This window comes from Marmota monax, unplaced genomic scaffold (genome assembly GCF_021218885.2).
Source record: "Marmota monax isolate L192 unplaced genomic scaffold, Marmota_monax_Labrador192_F-V1.1 WCK01_AAM20220418_F8-fsc00215, whole genome shotgun sequence".
Classification (NCBI taxonomy): Eukaryota; Metazoa; Chordata; class Mammalia; order Rodentia; family Sciuridae; genus Marmota; species Marmota monax.
In genome coordinates, this window is record NW_026695214.1 from 2,301,545 (window position 1) to 2,320,320 (window position 18,776).

At 62.1% G+C, this 18,776-nt stretch overlaps 2 protein-coding genes across 3 annotated transcripts; both read left to right on the top strand.

Annotated features, from left to right (window-relative positions):
- Positions 1-254: 254 nt before the first annotated feature.
- Positions 255-3,424, top strand: Tnni3 (troponin I3, cardiac type). Its single transcript, XM_046430855.2, has 8 exons — positions 255-402; positions 689-701; positions 843-929; positions 1,399-1,440; positions 1,658-1,789; positions 2,119-2,208; positions 2,710-2,886; positions 3,273-3,424. Exons 1-8 carry the CDS (start codon positions 395-397, stop codon positions 3,354-3,356), a joined length of 633 nt encoding a protein of 210 aa, XP_046286811.1. The 5' UTR covers positions 255-394; the 3' UTR covers positions 3,357-3,424.
- A 2,622-nt stretch (positions 3,425-6,046) lies between these two features.
- On the top strand, positions 6,047-18,087 carry Tnnt1 (troponin T1, slow skeletal type). Of its 2 annotated transcripts, none has more exons than XM_046430860.2 (11): positions 6,047-6,107; positions 6,227-6,259; positions 7,093-7,111; positions 9,178-9,241; positions 9,423-9,539; positions 9,732-9,809; positions 11,465-11,578; positions 14,425-14,534; positions 17,070-17,160; positions 17,268-17,308; positions 17,940-18,087. In XM_046430860.2, the coding sequence occupies exons 5-11, from the start codon at positions 9,441-9,443 to the stop codon at positions 17,983-17,985; spliced, it is 579 nt and encodes a 192-aa protein (XP_046286816.2). In that variant the 5' UTR covers positions 6,047-6,107; positions 6,227-6,259; positions 7,093-7,111; positions 9,178-9,241; positions 9,423-9,440; the 3' UTR covers positions 17,986-18,087. The 2 variants fall into 2 exon arrangements, with proteins under 2 accessions (XP_046286816.2, XP_046286815.2); XM_046430859.2 differs by having other exon boundaries at positions 6,057-6,107; positions 7,090-7,111.
- The last annotated feature ends 689 nt before the right edge of the window (positions 18,088-18,776 follow it).

The window sequence follows — 18,776 nt, forward strand, 5'->3', positions numbered from 1 at the left end:
CTGGACTGGTCTCTGGAGGGGGGTTTGAGGGAGGAGTGGCATGGAGCCAGGACTTTTTCTGAGTCTGGGTGGGAAGGAGTCAGAATCTCCAGAGTTGGGGGGGGCAGAAAGGGGTCTGGGTTCCCCGGCCACCAAGGTGACCTGGTGGTTCTGCTGGAGGGTGGCCAGCCCCACCCCTCACGCGCCCCGTTATCTCCCTCCCATGCTGAGCAGAGGGAGGAGACAGCAGTATATTTAGTCTGCCCTCGCCTGTTATCTCAGTGTCCTCCGTGAGGCCTGAGCAGCCGGAGGAGACAAACGTCTGGGACCTCCAAGGTCACCGGGACAGGGTCGACCCTCCTCATAGAGCCCCGGTACCCCTTCTCCGTCTCCTGAGACCCCCGTCTGTCTCTGCATGGCTGAGTGAGTGAAGCTGGACAACCTGGACCCTGAGGCCCGAGGGCAGGGGAGGTGGGCGCCCGCCAGCGTGCCTGAGAGGGTAGGAGCAGCGAGGCTCAACACCCGGCCTGAGCAGGGGTCAGGGTGGGCTCCTGGGTGGAAATGCGTGAGAATGTGGGAATCCGACTCCTGGGACCCAGCAAGGGGGAGCTGCTTGCCTGGGTCTCTTGGTCTGCGAGGCCTTAGGAGATGGAACTTCGGGGACAGACACGCGCCACCGCTAATCCCGCTCCTGTTTCTCTCCTTCCAGCAGCAGCGATGCGGTGAGACCCGCGCGTCCTGGGCATGGGCGGGGACCTTGCGGTCCGGGTGGGCGCTGCGGGGAGGGGCTGGGGCATGAGGGAGCGGGTACGTGGAAGGCTGCAGGGTCTCCGTGGTGACGCGGCCCGCTCCCCCACCCCCAGGCCGGGGACCCGCGCCCCGCGCCCGCCCCGGTGCGACGACGCTCCTCCGCCAACTACCGAGCCTACGCCACCGAACCGCACGCCAAGGTGGGTGGGTCCTCCACGGGGCGGGGCTTCGCGGGTTCGGAATCCCCCGGGGCCCACTCCTTACGGGAGAGGGGCGGGGCCGGTCCTCCGACCCGGGAGACTCTGGTCACGTAGGATTCTAGGGATGGAACTTAGAATCCCCGAAATGGAATCTGAAATTCCCGCTCCATCTCTGGGGCTGAGTGAACGCCCAGGAGGGTGGGGCGGAGTTTCCAGAAGGGTCAGGTTCGGATTGGCGAGACCCACCTGTGGGCGGAGCTCCCGTGTCCACAGCACGGCTTAGGAGGCGAGTGGACGGTGCCTAGCTTGAGCCAGAGCCCGAGATCGGTGGGTCCGAGGGGCACGGCTTCCAGTTCAATTAGGAGATGGGCCCACATCTGAAATTTGAAGGTGTGGGGGGTGTCTCCCTCCCACCACCCATCTTCGGATCTATCCTCTCCATCTTCCCTTCAACATGTCCCCCTGGCAGAAAAAGTCTAAGATCTCCGCCTCAAGAAAACTGCAGCTCAAGGTGTGAATGTGCTGGGGGTGGGGGGCGGGGTTCCGGGTACGTGGGCGGGTGGGGGGCTTTACCTTAGGGGCTGCCTTGATTTGGGGAATCCCTCTGCGGGAGGGGAGGAGCTTTTGAAGGAAGGAGACCAACCTTGGATGGCCAGGTGGCTGGGACACGCAGGACAAAGTTTGATCCCCGTGCTCGGGGGACCGCGGTCCCTCCCGCCCCTCTGCAGACCCTGATGCTGCAGATTGCCAAGCAGGAGCTGGATCGGGAGGCCGAAGAGCGGCGGGGAGAGAAGACACGCGCTCTGAGCACCCGCTGCCAGCCTCTGGAGCTGGCCGGGCTGGGCTTCGCGGAGCTACAGGTACTGCTCACACGAGGCAGGGACCCCTGCCCTGCCCCGGGGGTACAGAAGTCCTGATGGAAGTCACTTGCAATTTCAAAACCCAGACATCATCCCTGCAGCCCTGAACCGGTCAGCTTCTCAGGACTCCGCGCCCCTAGAACGCTTGGCTGACAGTCCCCTGGACTCCCGGCTGTCCAGAAGGCGGCCTACTCCTTCTGGACAACATGTTCAGGCCTCAACTACTACTCCTCAGACCCGGGAGTCCAGATCCCAGCCCTCCTCCCTCAGACTCAGAAATTCTGGTCCCTAGCTTTGCTCCCACAGCACACACGGTGCCCTCCCCTCAGGACTTGTGCCGCCAGCTGCACGCCCGCGTGGACAAGGTGGATGAAGAGAGATATGACGTAGAGGCAAAGGTCACCAAGAACATTAAGGAGGTGGGAGCACTGAGCACTCTGGGCACCTGCCGGGTAGGGCGAGAGGCTGGGGTTGTGGTCTCAGCCTGACTATTGCAGCTGCCTTTGGTTGTGGGTCCCAAGAGACCCAGGAGAACGCTGTGAGCAGCGTGGGTGCAGAAGAGTGAGAACAGTCTGCCTGGGAAGGCTGCTCTGGCACTGGGACAGCACCTGCAGGGCCGGGTGAGGTCTGGCTGGGAATGGGAGGGTGGAGCGGTGGGTACCCTTGGGTGAGTGAGTCCAGGCCAGGCCCGGGAATGCGTGTGTCCCTCCAGGATAGTGGTGTGTCAGAAGTTTTGAGAGATGAGGGTGCATCGCACTGAGGGCTCTAAGTTCCAGAATAGAGGTCTGAGCTGGGAAGAGTGGGCAAGGCCTAGGTACCGAGGTACTGGGAGGCAGGACAGGGAGAGGAGGAGACCACAGGGTGGGAGAGTGTGGGGAGGAGGAAGCAGGGCACCTCCACTCCCCCTATGTTCACTGCAGATTGCAGATCTGACCCAGAAGATCTTTGACCTTCGTGGCAAGTTCAAGCGGCCCACCCTGCGGAGGGTTCGCATCTCTGCGGATGCCATGATGCAGGCACTGCTGGGGGCCCGCGCTAAGGAATCTTTGGACCTGCGGGCCCACCTCAAGCAGGTGAAGAAGGAAGACACCGAGAAGGTGAGTGTGGGTGAGGGCCAGGAGGGCAATGCTGGGGGTGCTGAGGCCAACCACCCTAGGACCTCGCTGGAGGGCAGGTGGCACTTGGAGCTGGGGTGAGAGGCACCGAGGGGGAGGAGGTATGGGAGAGTCACAAAGTGCATGTGGAAGACAGAAGAGGAGGGGAGACAGGAAGTAGCAAGAGTCCAGGAAGTTCACAGAGCAACAGCAAGTCCCTGAAAGAGGAAAGAGCAGGAGGGAAACAAGAAGGAAGAGACAGGAGTGTAACAGGAAGAGAAGTAAAGGAAGCAGGCAGGAAGTGTGGGAGGGAGACAGGAAGTGGGAGGGTAGTAACCCAGTGAGCCAGGGAGCAGATGGAGACCCTAACCTCTGACCCCCCCCCCCAGGAGAACCGGGAGGTAGGAGACTGGCGCAAGAACATCGATGCGCTGAGCGGAATGGAAGGCCGCAAGAAGAAGTTTGAGGGCTGAGCCTCCCTACCCACCACTGTGGCCCTGAGTATGGCCCTGAGGAATAAAAGCTGCTCCGGGAGCTGGAAGTGACCTTGTGTCTTTTGCCTTGGGGCTGAGTCATGAGAAAGATGGAAAGCAGGGGGCACCAGCAGGTCAGGGCAAGCTGGGTTTCTACCATGGGTGTTCTCAGCTCTTCTGCAGAGGGTGCAGTACATACAAGGCCAGAGGGAGAGGCGGGGACAGAGAGGCTGTAGTGACAGAGGGGGCCAGAGACCCAAAGAGAGAGACCTGAAGAGACACCCTGAGAAATGCATGCAAACAAAACCACAAAGATGGAGACCACGAGGGACAGTCTCCAGCAGGCAGGGTGGAGGGGTGCCCAAGCCTGCCTGCACTCCCAGGCTGGCTTCCCCGGAGTTCAAGGTCACGGCTTGGCTGGAAAGGGGGGAAAGAGGACACCAAAAAAGATCAGTGTCAGATGGAGGTGGGGGTTGGGAGCATGAGGTCCTACCAGCCTGACACCCCATCCTCCCCCCACACACCTGCTGCCAGTCTTTAGTGCCTGTTGTCACCAGGGTGGAATCCGGGTGACAGACAAAGAGGTGGGGGTGGGGAGGGGGAGTCAGAAAGATGGACAGACACAGAGGGGAACACAGGAGTGGAGAAAGACACACACAGAGAATGGCAGATGGAAAGCTAGAGATGAGAGGCAGAGACCGCAGGCAGGGGGTTGAGGATGGAGAAATGGAGGCCCAGAGAGACACAGGATGAGGGAACAGAGATGGAAATAGGAAGCGTCGCTCGTGCCCCTCTGTCACTAGGGAGGTATGGTAGAGTCTCCAGGGACCTTACTTGCAGCCTGGGGATTTGACAGCAAAGGATGCTGGTGCTATAAGGGAGCTTGGGGGGGGTGCCTGATCCAGCCAGCGTCTCCAGGGGGGTGCTGTCGGGTGGGGAAGGGATTTGGGAGCAGCCAGAGGGTGCTTGGACCCTGAATCTAAGGGGGCAGGGCAGCCTCTGAGCCAAAGGACATGTGTTTGAGCAAAGGAATTCTCTCCCCTCCTCTGACTTGGGGCGGGGCTGAGCCACAGCTATAAACCACCAGCTATAAACCCCCAGAGGCATCCTGCCCTGGCACAGCCCAGTCTACGGTTTACAGCATCTGCGGACCCAGCCTTAGGTAACAGGGGTCTGTGCTCTGTGGTCTCCGTGGCTCATGTCTTTGGGGGAGGGGTAGAGGTATGGAGGTCTGGGAATTCAGGAGGCTCAGACTTCAGGGGGACTGGGGATGGAGAGGAAAGTACAGGATTAGAATCTAGGAATCCCTCCTTTGGACTGCTGAGGTCTTAGAGTTCAGGAAAATCTCAGAAATTGGGGATATCTGGGCTTGAAGGTGAAACAGTCTGGGTATCAGAATTTGGGGACTCAGACTCTGAGGGTATCAAAACTGGGGCAGGGGGCTGGGGATGTGGCTCAAGCTCTCCTGGCATGCGTGCGGCCTGGGTTCGATCCTCAGCACCACATACAAAGATGTTGTGTCCGCCGATTCGGAAGGTTTGGAACTGTGATGCCATAATTTTGGGTGTCAGGAACTTGGGCTCTGAGCATGGGTATGGCGATTTTTTTTTTCACACCTCGAGGTCTCAAGGCCTGGGGGGTCTTAAGATGTCAGGCTACTGCCGGGACCATCATGGATTGGATCCCTCAGAATCTGGAGATACAGGACTTGCTGTTTCTGACCAGGGGCATCAGAATCTGTGGGTTTGGGGATTTGGGCATCTCTTAACCTGGGTGTTGTGGGGCATGGGGGATCCTGGGGTGGGGGTCTGGGTGTTTCAGGTCAGGATGAGGCCTGAGGACAGAAGCTGCTCTTGGTGGCATGCACCCGGTCAGTGGATATGGGCGAAGGTGAAAAGAGGAGACAGGTGGGAGAGAAAACAGCCCAGGGGGTGGTGAGGGTAGGAGAGGGGACGGGTGTGACTAATTGTCACAGAAGGCCCCCCCCCCACACTCCTCAAATCCCTTCTTAGGAAATGTCCTCAGTTTCACCGACTACGACATCCCTCCAAAATAGCACTAGAGGTGGGGCAGCTATTGTCTTCAGGCCACGGTCCCTTTTCCAATACCTCCTAATCCCCACTCCTATCGGGTTCCCCTGGGCCTGTCACCAGACAAAAGAAGACAGCTGTGTGAGGGGGGCGGCCTGCAGCCTCGGTGCCAGGCTGGGGCCACACCTCCACCCTAGGTCCTCCAGCAGGATTTAGGATTCCGGGCCCCCACCCCCGCTCCTGCCCCAGGCCCAGGTGCCCAGACCCAGCCTCTTCCTAGCGGACCCCGCTCCACTGGCCGCTTCCCTCTGGTCTTAGGTCCCACCAGGATGTCGGACACCGAAGAGCAGGAATACGAGGAGTGAGTGTGGCTGGCGGGAGGGTCGGGCTCGGCGACGGAGAGGCTCTCCCGCCCCAAGTCGAGGCTAACGCGCCCTCTTCTCTCCCCCCGCCCGGTCCTCAGGGAGCAGGCGGAAGGTGAGGCGACACCGGCGGCCGGGGGTGGGGACGCCGGCGGCCCCCGCCTCTGGGCGCCGGTGCGGATGTGGCTCCCGGGACGCCGCGGGCCCTGCCGGCCCCCGCCCGCCCGCGCCCCGCAGCCACGGCGCAGCGTCCCGGCGCCCGAGACCGCAGCCCGGGGTCTGGGCACTCGCGGCCGCCCCGGAGCTCCTAACGCTGTGTGGTCGCCCCGCAGAGGAGGAGGCGGCGGCGGAGGAGGAAGGTGAGGCCCGCGCGGAGCCCGCGCGGTGGGAAGGGGCGCCCCGCCGCGCCCGGCCTGACCGCTGTCCCCTCTCTCCCCCGCCCGCGTGGCCTCCCCGCCCTCGCTTGTCCCCCTCCCAGCCGCCGAGGAGCCGGAGCCGGTGGCAGAGCGAGGTAACGCGGCTGCCCCGCTTCCCGAGGCCGCGCGACGTCCTCGGCGCCTGCACCCGCCGCCCCCGCAGCCCCAGCTCCCGCCCGGCAGCCCCAGCTCCCGCCCCGCAGCCCCAGCTCCCGCCCCGCAGCCCCAGCTCCCGCCCCGCAGCCCCAGCTCCCGCCCCGCAGCCCCAGCTCCCGCCCCGCAGCCCGGCCCTTTAAGCCCCGCGGGCCCCGCGCCCCCTGGTGGCCGCGAAGGGAAATGGCCTGTGGCCTGGGCGCTTTCCCTTCCTTAAAGGGACCGACCCCCGCCTTCTTCCCCAGCCAGAGGAGCTTGCGGAAGGGTGGGACGGTCGCCGAGAGGCGCCGCCGCGCCCCCCGCCTCCTCGCCCACCCCGTTCTCTCCCTCCCCATATACATTCAAAGGCTGGGGCCTGAACCGAGGATCCTAGTAAGAATGGGGTGTCCCAAGGGGGGAGGGGCCGGGAGCAGAACTCCCTGAAAGAAGACAGGGATTGGGATCCCGCCACGCCGGGTCTTGAAGGAGGAGGGCAGGAGCTCTGGGCATATAAGGAGAGGTGGGTCTGGGCTTTGGACTTGGGGTTTCCGGAGAGGGGGTGGGACCCCCACACCAGTGCTGAATGTATATCCGATGCGTGTGATCCTCTTCCTCTCTTATGGCCACCCGACTTCCTTCTCCCCCTTCTTCTCCCTGTGCCCCTTCCCCAGAACTGGACTCTGAGTCTTTCCCTGGTGCCCTGGGCAGAAGCTTGGGGGTTCCCTACGGGGTATCAGGTTCTTCACCCCATAACTCTTCCTAATTGTCTCTTTGTATCCCCCTTTATCCCCAGAAGAAGAGCGCCCCAAACCAAGGTGAGACTCTATGGGGTGGGGCTGGGGTACCCAACATTGCTCCTAAACATTCCCCCACCTCCAGAGGTAGGGTGTAAAAAGGTAGAAAAGACAGGGCATGGGAATGAGGCGACTAACCTAACCCTACCCCAACCTAAGCCAACACCTCTCAGCTTGCATTTCCAGGACCTCACACGGGTGTGCAAGGGCAGACCCTCTTTGCCACCATAATGGTGAAATAGACCCAGGGACAGTAATGGGAGCCCAGGTTCCAGAGGAGCCTGACAGGGGGCCCTGCTCTTGCTCTGGGCATTCCAGGAAGGCTTCTCCTGGGAGTCACCTCTAGTGGACAGGAGGTAGGAGGGACATTGTAGGAGAGAAGGCTGGGTGTGTGCCGAGACTAGTGGCCGCATATAAACCAGCCCAGGGTACTGATAGTCATTCTCATAGTGAGCATCCTAATCTAAGCAGATCAGTGGAGGCTGTGGGAGCTCATAGAGTGACATTGGGGACAAGGCTTGGAGATGCAAGGAAGCAGCCATCCAAGTATGAAGGAAACCAGAAGCATCAATTCTGGATGGGAAGTAGTGCAAATTTCATTATACCTAGAGTTCAGTGTGCAAGAAGGAGCCGAGTTGTAGAGGCCAGGGCACTGGGGAGCCACGGAAAGGCTAGATCTAGTGGAGAGAGTACATGAGAACGCAGATGAGTTTCCCTGCCAGAGAAGGTCTGTGGAGAAGGGGGTGGAGTTTGTCAGGGGAAGAGCATCAGGCAGAGGGCACAGCAAGTGCAAAGGCCCAGGGGTGTGAAGACATGGGGCACAACCAGGGCACCATGGACTGCTGAATGCGTATGAGAAGATGAGAGGAGGGGAGGTTTGGAGAAGCTGGCAGGGGCCTGATGGGGGAGGGTCAGAATCCTGGCCAGTTGCTTGGACTTGTATTTAGGGTAGGGCCAAGTTGAGGAAGGATTCAGATCAGGAGTTTAGAAAGGTCCCTCTGGAGTCTTAAAGGAGGATGAGCCACAAGCTGGAGGCAGGGAGGCCAGAGAGGAGCCTGGGAGGTTGGTTCAGGTGGGAAGGAAAGAGGACTGTGCTGGGGCAGGGGGCTGTGGGATGTAAAGGAAGGGGCAGATTGAGAGAATCCAGGTAAAGGGACAGGACTTGGGTTAGATGAGCTGTTGGGCAAGGGAGAGAGGTGACAAGGACAGTCCTCAAGGGTCTCTGGGCTGGGAACAAAGGGACAGTGAGCTGGGACTGCCTGCAGAAGTTGCTGAGCTCTGCTGGGGCCCGGGGTGGGGAGGTACAGAATGTTCGGGAGGTGTCCATCAACATGAGTCTGGGCTCAGGAGAGAGGTGGGCTGGAGATGGAGTTGGTGCAGCCTCAGCACAGTGGCCTCCTCGGGGAACCACGGGATTGTGAATTCCACGGGTGCAGATCAGAGACGTTAGAACAATTGTGTCTACTGAACACGTAGAGGCTTTTCTCTTGACATCATTCCCTAAACAATACAGTGTTCTCGATAAGCAGCACCAGTCCCGCAGCACTGACATTGTAGTAGGTACTGCAAGTTATCTAGGGATGACTTACATATAAGTCACATGCCAGCCTTACACCACTTTATATGAGGAAGGCGAGAGTCCGTGGAGTTTGACAGCCACTGGGGATCCTGGAACCAATTCCCCTCAGACACCAGGGAGAACACGGAAGCCCCTGGCATTGACCACCAGAGTGTCCTTTGAATGAAGAAGAGGGCAGGCTCTTTGGAAGGCTCCTGGGGAAGGGATAGCAGGAGAGGTCGAGGCAGATCAGGAAAGGAGCATTCCAAGGAGGTGGGGAGTGCGGGGTGGCAGAGAATCAGAGAAGGGCCTGGGCTGACTCCCAGGACAGCCCCCCCCCACACACACACAGGACACAAGCCACATGTGTCATTGAAATGCTTTATTAGCCACATTTAAAAATGTCTGCAAAAGCAGGTGACATGAATTGTCCAGGCGCAGTTTATTCCACCTAATATATTCAAACGCCATCACGTATAAAACCCCGTCTGGGAGGTCGGTCCGCTCACTGTCCCCACCTGCCCCGCAGCCGTCCGGTGGTTCCTCCTTTGATCCCCCCGAAGATCCCAGAAGGGGAGCGTGTGGACTTCGATGTAAGTAGCAGCCGTCCCCAGAGCGGCGCCCCGGCGGGTTAGGGAGGCGCTGCCCACTGCCTTCGCTGGACGCGCGCACACGCTGCTTTGCCGCCATCTGCGGGGGCCCTCCGTGCCGTCAGCTGGGACCCCGACACCGGGGGCCTGCGGCCGACTCCAGCGGGTCCCCCTGGCCCCGCAGGACATCCACCGGAAGCGCATGGAGAAAGACCTGCTGGAGCTGCAGACGCTCATCGACGTGCATTTCGAGCAGCGGAAGAAAGAGGAGGAGGAGCTCATCGCGCTGAAGGAGCGCATTGTGAGTGGGGCACTGGGGCGCCCGCCCTCCCCGCGCGGCGCCTCGCCGGATCTTGGGGGACGTGAGCTCCCCTTGGTCCGGAGCCGGGGCGGAGGCTGCGGGAACGGGCGCTCCGGCCTCCTCTCCACCCTCGGGCCCCGCTTGGGCAGGGACGGCAGGGCGCCTCCCACCCTCTCATCCTCCTGCCCCCAGGAGCGGCGCCGGGCGGAGAGAGCCGAGCAGCAGCGCTTCCGAACCGAGAAGGAGCGGGAGCGGCAGGCCAAGCTGGCGGTGGGTGCCTCCCCTCCCCTGGGGCGCACCCTCCCTCCTGGTGGGGTGCTGCTTTTCCCGTTCCTGACACTCTCCGTGGTTCTGCGGAAGTCCCTACGCTGTATCACCTAAGGCTCTTTCTGTTGGAAGGGATGGAAACTCAACCCTAACTGGGTTCAGCAGAAAGGAAAGGCGGGTGGTGCACGCGCGTGGTCCCAGGCGCTTGGCAGGCGGAGGCAGGAGTATTGCAAGTTCAACGCCAGCCTCAGTGAGACCCTGTCTCAAAACAAAACAAAAAGGGCTGGGGAGGTGCCCTTGGTTCCCTCCCTGGTAAAAAAAAGAAAAAAAAAGCCTAGAACTGCCGTTGCTTCAGGCGTGATTGGATCAGGAGACTCAGACACCACAGACGGCATTTCTTCGTCCAATCCTTGGCCACCTTTCTGTAAATACTAGGGTGACCAACTCTCCTCTTGGCTTGTCTGGTAATTTCCTGGGTTTAGCCATGAAACTTCCACATCCTGTTAGTCTCATGCAAACTGCAATGGCTGATCACCCTGCGGAGTGACCACCAGCAGCCCTGGCCTCAACTCTGCTCAAATCCAGGGAGGCACTGAAGCTGCTCTTTCCCCCACAGAGCTGAGCCCTGGCCACAGCTGACCCCTGAGGGTGCTAGTAGGGTGGTTTGAAATGTCACCGTGTTGGCATTAAGAAGTGGGTCCTCACGCAACCCACTGTTTAAGGCTGAGAGCAGGGTGCAGTGGAAGGCAGGATATGCCCCCGAGGTGCCCACACCCCAGGCCCACAGTCTGTGGGTTGTGCAACTATGCCCAGCCAACAGGCTTTGCAGAAGAGACCAGATCAGGATCTGGAAGGTGGTTGTGGATTTGCATCTTCCCGCCACCCTTGCGCCAGGGTCCTCAGGAGGGGGAGGATGGAAGGCCAGAGCCAGGGAGATTTAAGATGCTGCCTGCTGCCTTGGGAGCCAGAGGCCGGGTGGGAGGGCACTGCCCCTGGGAGCTAGAAAAGGTGGGAAGGGCGTCTCCCAGGAGCCTGGAGGACCAGGTCAGCTCACCCCTCGGTGAACCCCGGAACTGCATTGCTTTAAGTTTGCAGATTACAGCAGCAGCTGGCGATGGGGAGAGAAGGCTGGCCTGCAGAAGCCATGGTCCCACCACCCCTCAGAGGGGAGGGGCTCAGCTGCAGGAGCCCGGGTCTCTAAGGTGCCCTGCTGACGCTGGAGCACTGTGGTGCCTGGAGCCCGGCCGGCCCTTTTTCTTTTTTGTGGTGCTGGGGATGGAACCCAGGGCCTCATACATGCTAGGCAAGTGCTGCACCACTGAACCCCAGCCCAGCCCCGGCCACCAGCCTCTGTATGCCCCACACCTTGGCGTTAGCACCTCTGGCCTCTCAAGACCAGGGAGGCGAGGCTCACAGCAGAGCCCACGGGGCCATTCAGGCTGCAGGCCGCAGGAGAAGCCAGCACCCCCCCCCCATTCTTCAGTGTTTGCTGGGAGGACATTCAAGCCCCCGGGGAGGACTGTGTGGGTGGCCACACAGCCGGGCCAGGAGGGGAGGCAGGACTTTCCTCCCTATGCTCCATACTGCTGCATCCCAGGGCCTCCCCCTTAGTCTGCAAGGGAAAAGGGAGGCCGTGGGTGAACCCCCCACCCCCACAGGAGGAGAAGATGCGAAAGGAAGAGGAGGAGGCCAAGAAGAGAGCAGAGGACGATGCCAAGAAGAAGAAGGTTCTGTCCAACATGGGGGCCCACTTTGGGGGCTACCTGGTCAAGGTGTGTTCAGCCTGCAGGGGCCGGGAGTCTATATTCCATGGGGAGGGAATGGTGGGCCCAGACTTCTGGTTCTGGATGGAGGAGGCTGGGCCTGGCCCCCTGGTTTTGAGGAAGGAGGCTAGGCCTGGCCCCTTGGGTCTGGGGGAGGAGGCTGGGCCTGGACCCCGGGTCTGAGGGAGGAGGCTGGGCCTGGACCCCGGGTCTGAGGGAGGAGGCTGGGCCTGGACCCCGGGTCTGAGGGAGGAGGCTGGCCTGGACCCCGGGTCTGAGGGAGGAGGCTGGGCCTGGACCCCGGGTCTGAGGGAGGAGGCTGGGCCTGGACCCCGGGTCTGAGGGAGGAGGCTGGGCCTGGACCCCGGGCCTGAGGGAGGAGGCTGGGCCTGGACCCCGGGTCTGAGGGAGGAGGCTGGGCCTGGACCCCGGGTCTGAGGGAGGAGGCTGGGCCTGGACCCCGGGTCTGAGGGAGGAGGCTGGGCCTGGACCCCTGGGTCTGAGGGAGGAGGCTGGGCCTGGACCCCGGGCCTGAGGGAGGAGGCTGGGCCTCGACCCCGGGCCTGAGGGAGGAGGCTGGGCCTGGACCCCGGGTCTGAGGGAGGAGGCTGGGCCTGGACCCCGGGTCTGAGGGAGGAGGCTGGGCCTGGACCCCGGGCCTGAGGGAGGAGGCTGGGCCTGGACCCCGGGCCTGAGGGAGGAGGCTGGGCCTGGACCCCGGGCCTGAGGGAGGAGGCTGGGCCTGGACCTCTGGGTCTGAGGGAGGAGGCTGGGCCTGGACCCCGGGTCTGAGGGAGGGGGCTGGGCCTGGACCCTGGGTCTGAGGGAGGGGGCTGGTCAGGACCCCTGGGTCTGAGGGAGGAGGCTGGGCCTGGACCCCGGGTCTGAGGGAGGAGGCTGGGCCTGGACCCTGGGTCTGAGGGAGGAGGATGGGCCTGGACCCCGGGTCTGAGGGAGGAGGATGGGCCTGGACCCTGGGTCTGAGGGAGGAGGCTGGGCCTGGACCCCGGGTCTGAGGGAGGAGGCTGGCCTGGACCCCGGGTCTGAGGGAGGAGGCTGGCCTGGACCCCGGGTCTGAGGGAGGAGGCTGGCCTGGACCCTGTGTACTGAGGGAGGAGGCTGGCCTGGACCCTGGGTCTGAGGGAGGAGGCTGGCCTGGACCCCGGGTCTGAGGGAGGAGGCTGGCCTGGACCCTGGGTCTGAGGGAGGGGGCTGGCCTGGACCCCTGGTCTGAGGGAGGAGGCTGGCCTGGACCCTGGGTCTGAGGGAGGAGGCTGGCCTGGACCCCTGGGTCTGAGGGAGGAGGCTGGCCTGGACCCCGGGTCTGAGGGAGGAGGCTGGGCCTGGACCCTGGGTCTGAGGGAGGGGGCTGGCCTGGACCCCTGGGTCTGAGGGAGGGGGCTGGCCTGGTCCCCGGGTCTGAGGGAGGAGGCTGGGCCTGGACCCTGGGTCTGAGGGAGGGGGCTGGCCTGGACCCTGGGTCTGAGGGAGGGGGCTGGCCTGGACCCTGGGTCTGAGGGAGGAGGCTGGCCTGGACCCTGGGTCTGAGGGAGGAGGCTGGGCCTGGACCCCGGGTCTGAGGGAGGAGGCTGGCCTGGACCCTGGGTCTGAGGGAGGAGGCTGGCCTGGACCCTGGGTCTGAGGGAGGAGGCTGGCCTGGACCCTGGGTCTGAGGGAGGAGGCTGGGCCTGGACCCCTGGGTCTGAGGGAGGAGGCTGGGCCTGGACCCCTGGGTCTGAGGGAGGAGGCTGGCCTGGACCCTGGGTCTGAGGGAGGGGGCTGGCCTGGTCCCCGGGTCTGAGGGAGGAGGCTGGGCCTGGACCCTGGGTCTGAGGGAGGAGGCTGGGCCTGGACCCTGGGTCTGAGGGAGGAGGCTGGGCCTGGACCCTGGGTCTGAGGGAGGAGGCTGGGCCTGGACCCTGGGTCTGAGGGAGGAGGCTGGCCTGGACCCTGGGTGTGAGGGAGGGGGCTGGCCTGGTCCCCGGGTCTGAGGGAGGAGGCTGGGCCTGGACCCTGGGTCTGAGGGAGGAGGCTGGGCCTGGACCCTGGGTCTGAGGGAGGAGGCTGGCCTGGACCCCTGGGTCTGAGGGAGGGGGCTGGCCTGGTCCCCGGGTCTGAGGGAGGAGGCTGGGCCTGGACCCTGGGTCTGAGGGAGGAGGCTGGGCCTGGACCCTGGGTCTGAGGGAGGAGGCTGGGCCTGGACCCTGGGTCTGAGGGAGGAGGCTGGGCCTGGACCCCTGGGTCTGAGGGAGGAGGCTGGCCTGGACCCCGGGTCTGAGGGAGGAGGCTGTGCCTGGACCCTGGGTCTGAGGGAGGAGGCTGGGCCTGAGGGAGGAGGCTGGCCTGGACCCCGGGTCTGAGGGAGGAGGCTGGCCTGGACCCCTGGGTCTGAGGGAGGAGGCTGGCCTGGACCCCTGGGTCTGAGGGAGGAGGCTGGCCTGGACCCTGGGTCTGAGGGAGGAGGCTGGCCTGGACCCTGGGTCTGAGGGAGGAGGCTGGCCTGGACCCTGGGTCTGAGGGAGGAGGCTGGCCTGGACCCTGGGTCTGAGGGAGGAGGCTGGGCCTGGTCCCGGGGTCTGAGGGAGGAGGCTGGCCTGGACCCTGGGTCTGAGGGAGGAGGCTGGCCTGGACCCCTGGGTCTGAGGGAGGAGGCTGGCCTGGACCCTGGGTCTGAGGGAGGAGGCTGGGCCTGGACCCCGGGTCTGAGGGAGGAGGCTGGCCTGGTCCCCGGGTCTGAGGGAGGAGGCTGGGCCTGGACCCCTGGGTCTGAGGGAGGAGGCTGGCCTGGACCCTGGGTCTGAGGGAGGAGGCTGGCCTGGACCCCTGGCCTGTCTCAGTTTCTCTCCCACTCCCAGGCAGAGCAGAAGCGTGGGAAGCGGCAGACAGGTCGGGAGATGAAACTGCGCATCCTGTCGGAGCGGAAGAAGCCTCTGGACATCGACTACCTGGGCGAGGACCAGCTCCGGTGTGTGGCGGGGCACCTGGGTGCGGGAGGGGACGTGAGGGACCCTCGCTCAGCCTGGGTGGGCAGTGCTCTGGATCTGAGCCGGGTGCTGCTTTACCTCGGCATGTGCAGCCCCTCTGGCTCCTGCTGCCCTCTGGATCGTGCGGCTCCAGGGGACCCACGTCCAGGCTGCCCCTGGATGGAGACTGGGGCCTGGCCTGGGGTTGGACGGCTGTTTCTGAGGTGCTGGGGGCGCCTTTTCCTCCGCGCTCAAGCCGCCATCTGGTGGGACTTTCTGGCTGAGCCCTGTGGCCTTGCACGCTCTTCTCTTCCCTCTGCCCCACAGGGGTAAAGTCCCCAGGCCTGTCCCTCTGGGCCCCCTGTGTCTTGTTGTGCGCTGGCCTGGGTTCTGAAGGGGCTGGGTCATCTGAGCTTTAGCTTCCGACTCCTGCTTCTCATTGGCCCAACGATTCTATGAGAGCAAAGTCTGCATGCTCCCCCTCCAGGTGCTCTGAGGGGGTCAGTGTGGTGAGGACAATAAATAGCAGTCCCCTGTGGGGGAGTCACAGCCATGAGGTGGGCGCTGTTGGCATCCTCACGTTCATGGTGAGGAACCTGAGGCACCGAGAAGTGAAGCAACTTTTCCAGGGCTGAACAGCAAGCACGTGGAAGAGCCGGGCCTTGAACCCGAGCAGTTTGGTGTAGTGGTCTGTACTTGCTACTGTGCTGTGAAGTGATTTGATAGTAAAGGTGTATGGTCAGCTGTCCTGGGGTGGAGTCTAGGCTCAGCTTGCCTATTTCCGTGGTGTAAACACTTTCAAATTACCAAGGTGAGCAGCTCACTGGAATTGGGGCAGTGTGCACAGGAATGCTGGGAAATGTAGTCCGTAGGGCCAGTCCGGAGAAGTCCAGGGTCGCACAGGGGGCCCAGCCAGGTGTCAGCGACCCGCCTGGGCCCCCAGTAGTCCCGGCTCCCGCACTCCTGTGGCACGCTGGGGGTTTATAGTCCAGGGCCAGGTGTTGCAGGGGGACTGGAAATCCTGTTTTGTTTCATACCAGGGATTGAACCCAGGGGCGCTTAACCACTGAGCCACATCCCCAGCCCTTTTTAGTATTCACTTTAAGACAGGGTCTTGCTAAGTTGCTGAGGTTGGGCTCCAACTTGCCATCCTCCTGCCTCAGCCTCCCAAGCTGCGCAGGTTGGCTTGGACGTCCTTTGTGCTGTGTGTGCACCCTCCCCACACATGGTTCACGTAAAGACCCTCACGGGGCCTGGCGTAAAGCAATGTGGTGATGGTGTTCATACTTCCTATTTCTTCCTTTTCCCCCTTCCCCCTGCTACACACCTACTCATAATTCAAGTTCAATCGTATTTTTTGAGAATCTCAAATTACAAAATTTCATGTATTGGATGAGAGAAACTGAGGCATAAGGGGCTATACGCCTTTTAAATAAAATACAGGTGTCCCTCAGTATCCAGCAGGACGTTGTATGGACCCCACAGGTACCGAGCTCCCTTGTCATGTGACTGTAGTACCTGCTAGAGGGAGCACACCCTCTGCGCTCTGTGATTGCCGGATCCCACACAGTTGCTAACACAATAGAAGTGCTGCAGCTGGAGTGGTGGGGTACTGTGGAGGGAATTCAGGGACCTGCACCCGCGGGGGACCACCTGTACCCCATGGAGGAGAGCTCCCGGGGAAGCCAAAGGGGACTAGGAACGCTAATGATGATGAACAGATGTAGGAGGGCTGGCTCTCCGGGGGCTCCCTGTGTGCCAGGCACTTCACACGCCTTGCCTCACCCCCTGTGGCTCAGAGCCCTGGACCTTGCTCGGTCAGATTTGGCCTGTAGTAGCTGAGGCTGCCTACAGCAGCCTAAAACACAGAGGTTTGTTTCTCATGTAGAAGAAATCTGAAGGAAAGTAGTCCATGGCTGGTGTGTAATCACCAGAGACACAGACGCCTGTCTTCTTGTTCTACCATTCTTAGTCCAACATTCCCATCCTCGAAATCACCTCATGGTCCAGTATAGCTGCTGGGGCACCAAGCAGCAGAAGGAGGTTGCAAGGAAAGAGCCACAAGGCCTTTGCTGAAGCCAGCGAGCTACTCTGATCCCATTGGCCTCGCCTACCTGCAAGGAGGGTGGAGAGTTTGCCTGTCCGCTGGGCCTATGGCACAGGGTTGTTTCCCAAGAAGAAAGGGAGAATGGATAGGGGCACGGTTGGTAGACAGCCAGCCGTCCTGGCTTCAGTTTTATTTCTGCATTTTTTAGGGGAGGAATCCTAGAGATTCTAGAGAAGTCCCTGGGCCATGGTCATAAATGAGAGACTAGAGCCAGGACTGGAGCCTGGGCTTCCCGTGTCTGGGGCCGCAGCTCTTGACCATGGTTGCTGAGAGAGTGAGCACAGATGGAAAGTCCTTGGCTTCCAGGACTGACAGTGCCAAGCTTGGAGCCGGCTGTGTCACTCTGCGGTGCTGTCAGCCTCTCTGGGCCCAAGCGGCTCTCTGTCTCTGCGGCCTGGCTCCCCTCCATCGCGCCCTCCTGCCTCTCCAGGGAGAAGGCCCAGGAGCTGTCGGACTGGATACACCAGCTGGAGTCCGAGAAGTTCGACCTGATGGAGAAGCTGAAGCAGCAGAAATACGAGGTGGGCGCCTCCCCTGCTGGAGGCCGGGCTGGCCCGGGGCTGGCAGGAGGGGCAGGGCAGGCGGGTGTCCCCTCGGCCTTCCCAGCCTCTGCCTCCTGCCCCCACAGATCAACGTGCTCTACAACCGCATCAGCCACGCCCAGAAGTTGTAAGTGCGAGGCTCAGTCCCTGCGTCCCCAGCCGCAGCCAGGCTGGGTTCCCACCCAGGCCTCTTGGCAGATCCCGGGCTTTCTCCCTGGTCCCTCGCTCTCAGGGCATCCTTCTCTGTCCTGTCTCCACTCTCCGGTTTCAGTCCCTTTTCTGTGTCCATGTAGCCTGGGGTGGGGGGGGTGTGGGGGGAAGCAGAGACCTTGATCCGCAGGGGACATATGCAATGCTGGGACACTCAGGTTGTCACAACTTGGTGTCCAGGGGGTGGAGCCCCTGGTGAGATTGCGCGACACCCACAATGCACAGTGAGCCGCCTGGTCACCCGTGCCTGGTGGAGAAAGCCTGCTTTACAGATGTCCTGCGCTTCCCGCTCTCTGCCCCCACCCCCGCCACCGCCCTGCCTTGCATGTCGCCCACCCGCAGGCCACCCTTCCCCATGGGCATTTCTCTGCACCACAGGTCACCCTGAACTCGCCCACAGTCCCCCATTCCCGTGCTCCCTCAATCTGCCCACCTCTTCCTCTGGGCAGGGGTGGGTGTTTCCCTGGTGGAATTCCTGAATTAAGGGCCTGTGCCCATCTCAGAGGCTGGGAAGCCTCAGCTCCTGATACTGCCTCCTTGTCCCACAGCCGGAAGGGGGCAGGGAAGGGCCGAGTTGGAGGCCGCTGGAAGTGAGGAGCTCTGGAAGTGAGGAGTTCGGACGGCCCCCCTCGAGGTTCTGGGAGCACTGGAGGGCTCCGCCCGTCTGTGGCTTGAAATAAAGGCTCCCCCGAGGCACCTCTCAGTGCTCTGGTGTTAATGTGGGTGGGCGATCTGCTCGTGCTTGACAAGTAGCTATTGCTTGGTAGAGTCACCAGGAAGCACCAAAATGATGTGCGGTGGGACCCTGGCACTCCCCCAGGGGTGGACACCCACAGCTACTCTGCAAAGCTGTGCTCAGGAAGTGAAACCGGGCTGCCCATGACCCAGCAGTTCCTCCCTGGATAGGTGCCCTCCAAGACCCTATGCACTCCCGCCACTCCCAAAGGCAGATACCTCCCAGCAGGCCCTCAGCGAGGGAAGGTGTAGGGCAGCGTCATCCCCGGCCAGGCCGGGATGTGGGAATCCGTGGCTCAGTCTTCAGTTAGGGGGTGCTTTTCCACACCAGACAAAATAAGGGCCGTGTTATTCAGCTCTGACCTGGCCAGTTCCTTCCACTCCAACACAGGTGTCTAGACTTCAGCACCTGCACATGGAACTCATTCACTTCCTTCCCAAGGACCATAACCCAGGTTCTTAGGGGTGGGAACAAACCTATGAGTCAGACTTGGTCGTGTCTCTGGAAGGGACATAAAGACATAAAGGGACATCCTACAGACGTAAAGACAGGCTCTTGCTCCCTGAATCTACAGTGGTGGAAGAGAAACAGGGAAAACGTCATCATTGCCATCATCATGGAGCTGACCTATGGGAAAGGGGGAGGGGAG

Coding starts and splice junctions, on each gene's coding strand:
- Tnnt1 (XM_046430860.2), top strand. CDS start 9,441: ATGGAGAAAGACCTGCTGGAGCTGCAGACGCTCATCGACGTGCATTTC. Junction 11,579..14,424: donor TTGGGGGCTACCTGGTCAAG/GTGTGTTCAGCC, acceptor TCCCACTCCCAG/GCAGAGCAGAAGCGTGGGAA. Junction 17,161..17,267: donor TGAAGCAGCAGAAATACGAG/GTGGGCGCCTCC, acceptor CTGCCCCCACAG/ATCAACGTGCTCTACAACCG.
- Tnni3 (XM_046430855.2), top strand. Junction 1,790..2,118: donor TGGGCTTCGCGGAGCTACAG/GTACTGCTCACA, acceptor CCCTCCCCTCAG/GACTTGTGCCGCCAGCTGCA. Junction 2,209..2,709: donor TCACCAAGAACATTAAGGAG/GTGGGAGCACTG, acceptor TGTTCACTGCAG/ATTGCAGATCTGACCCAGAA.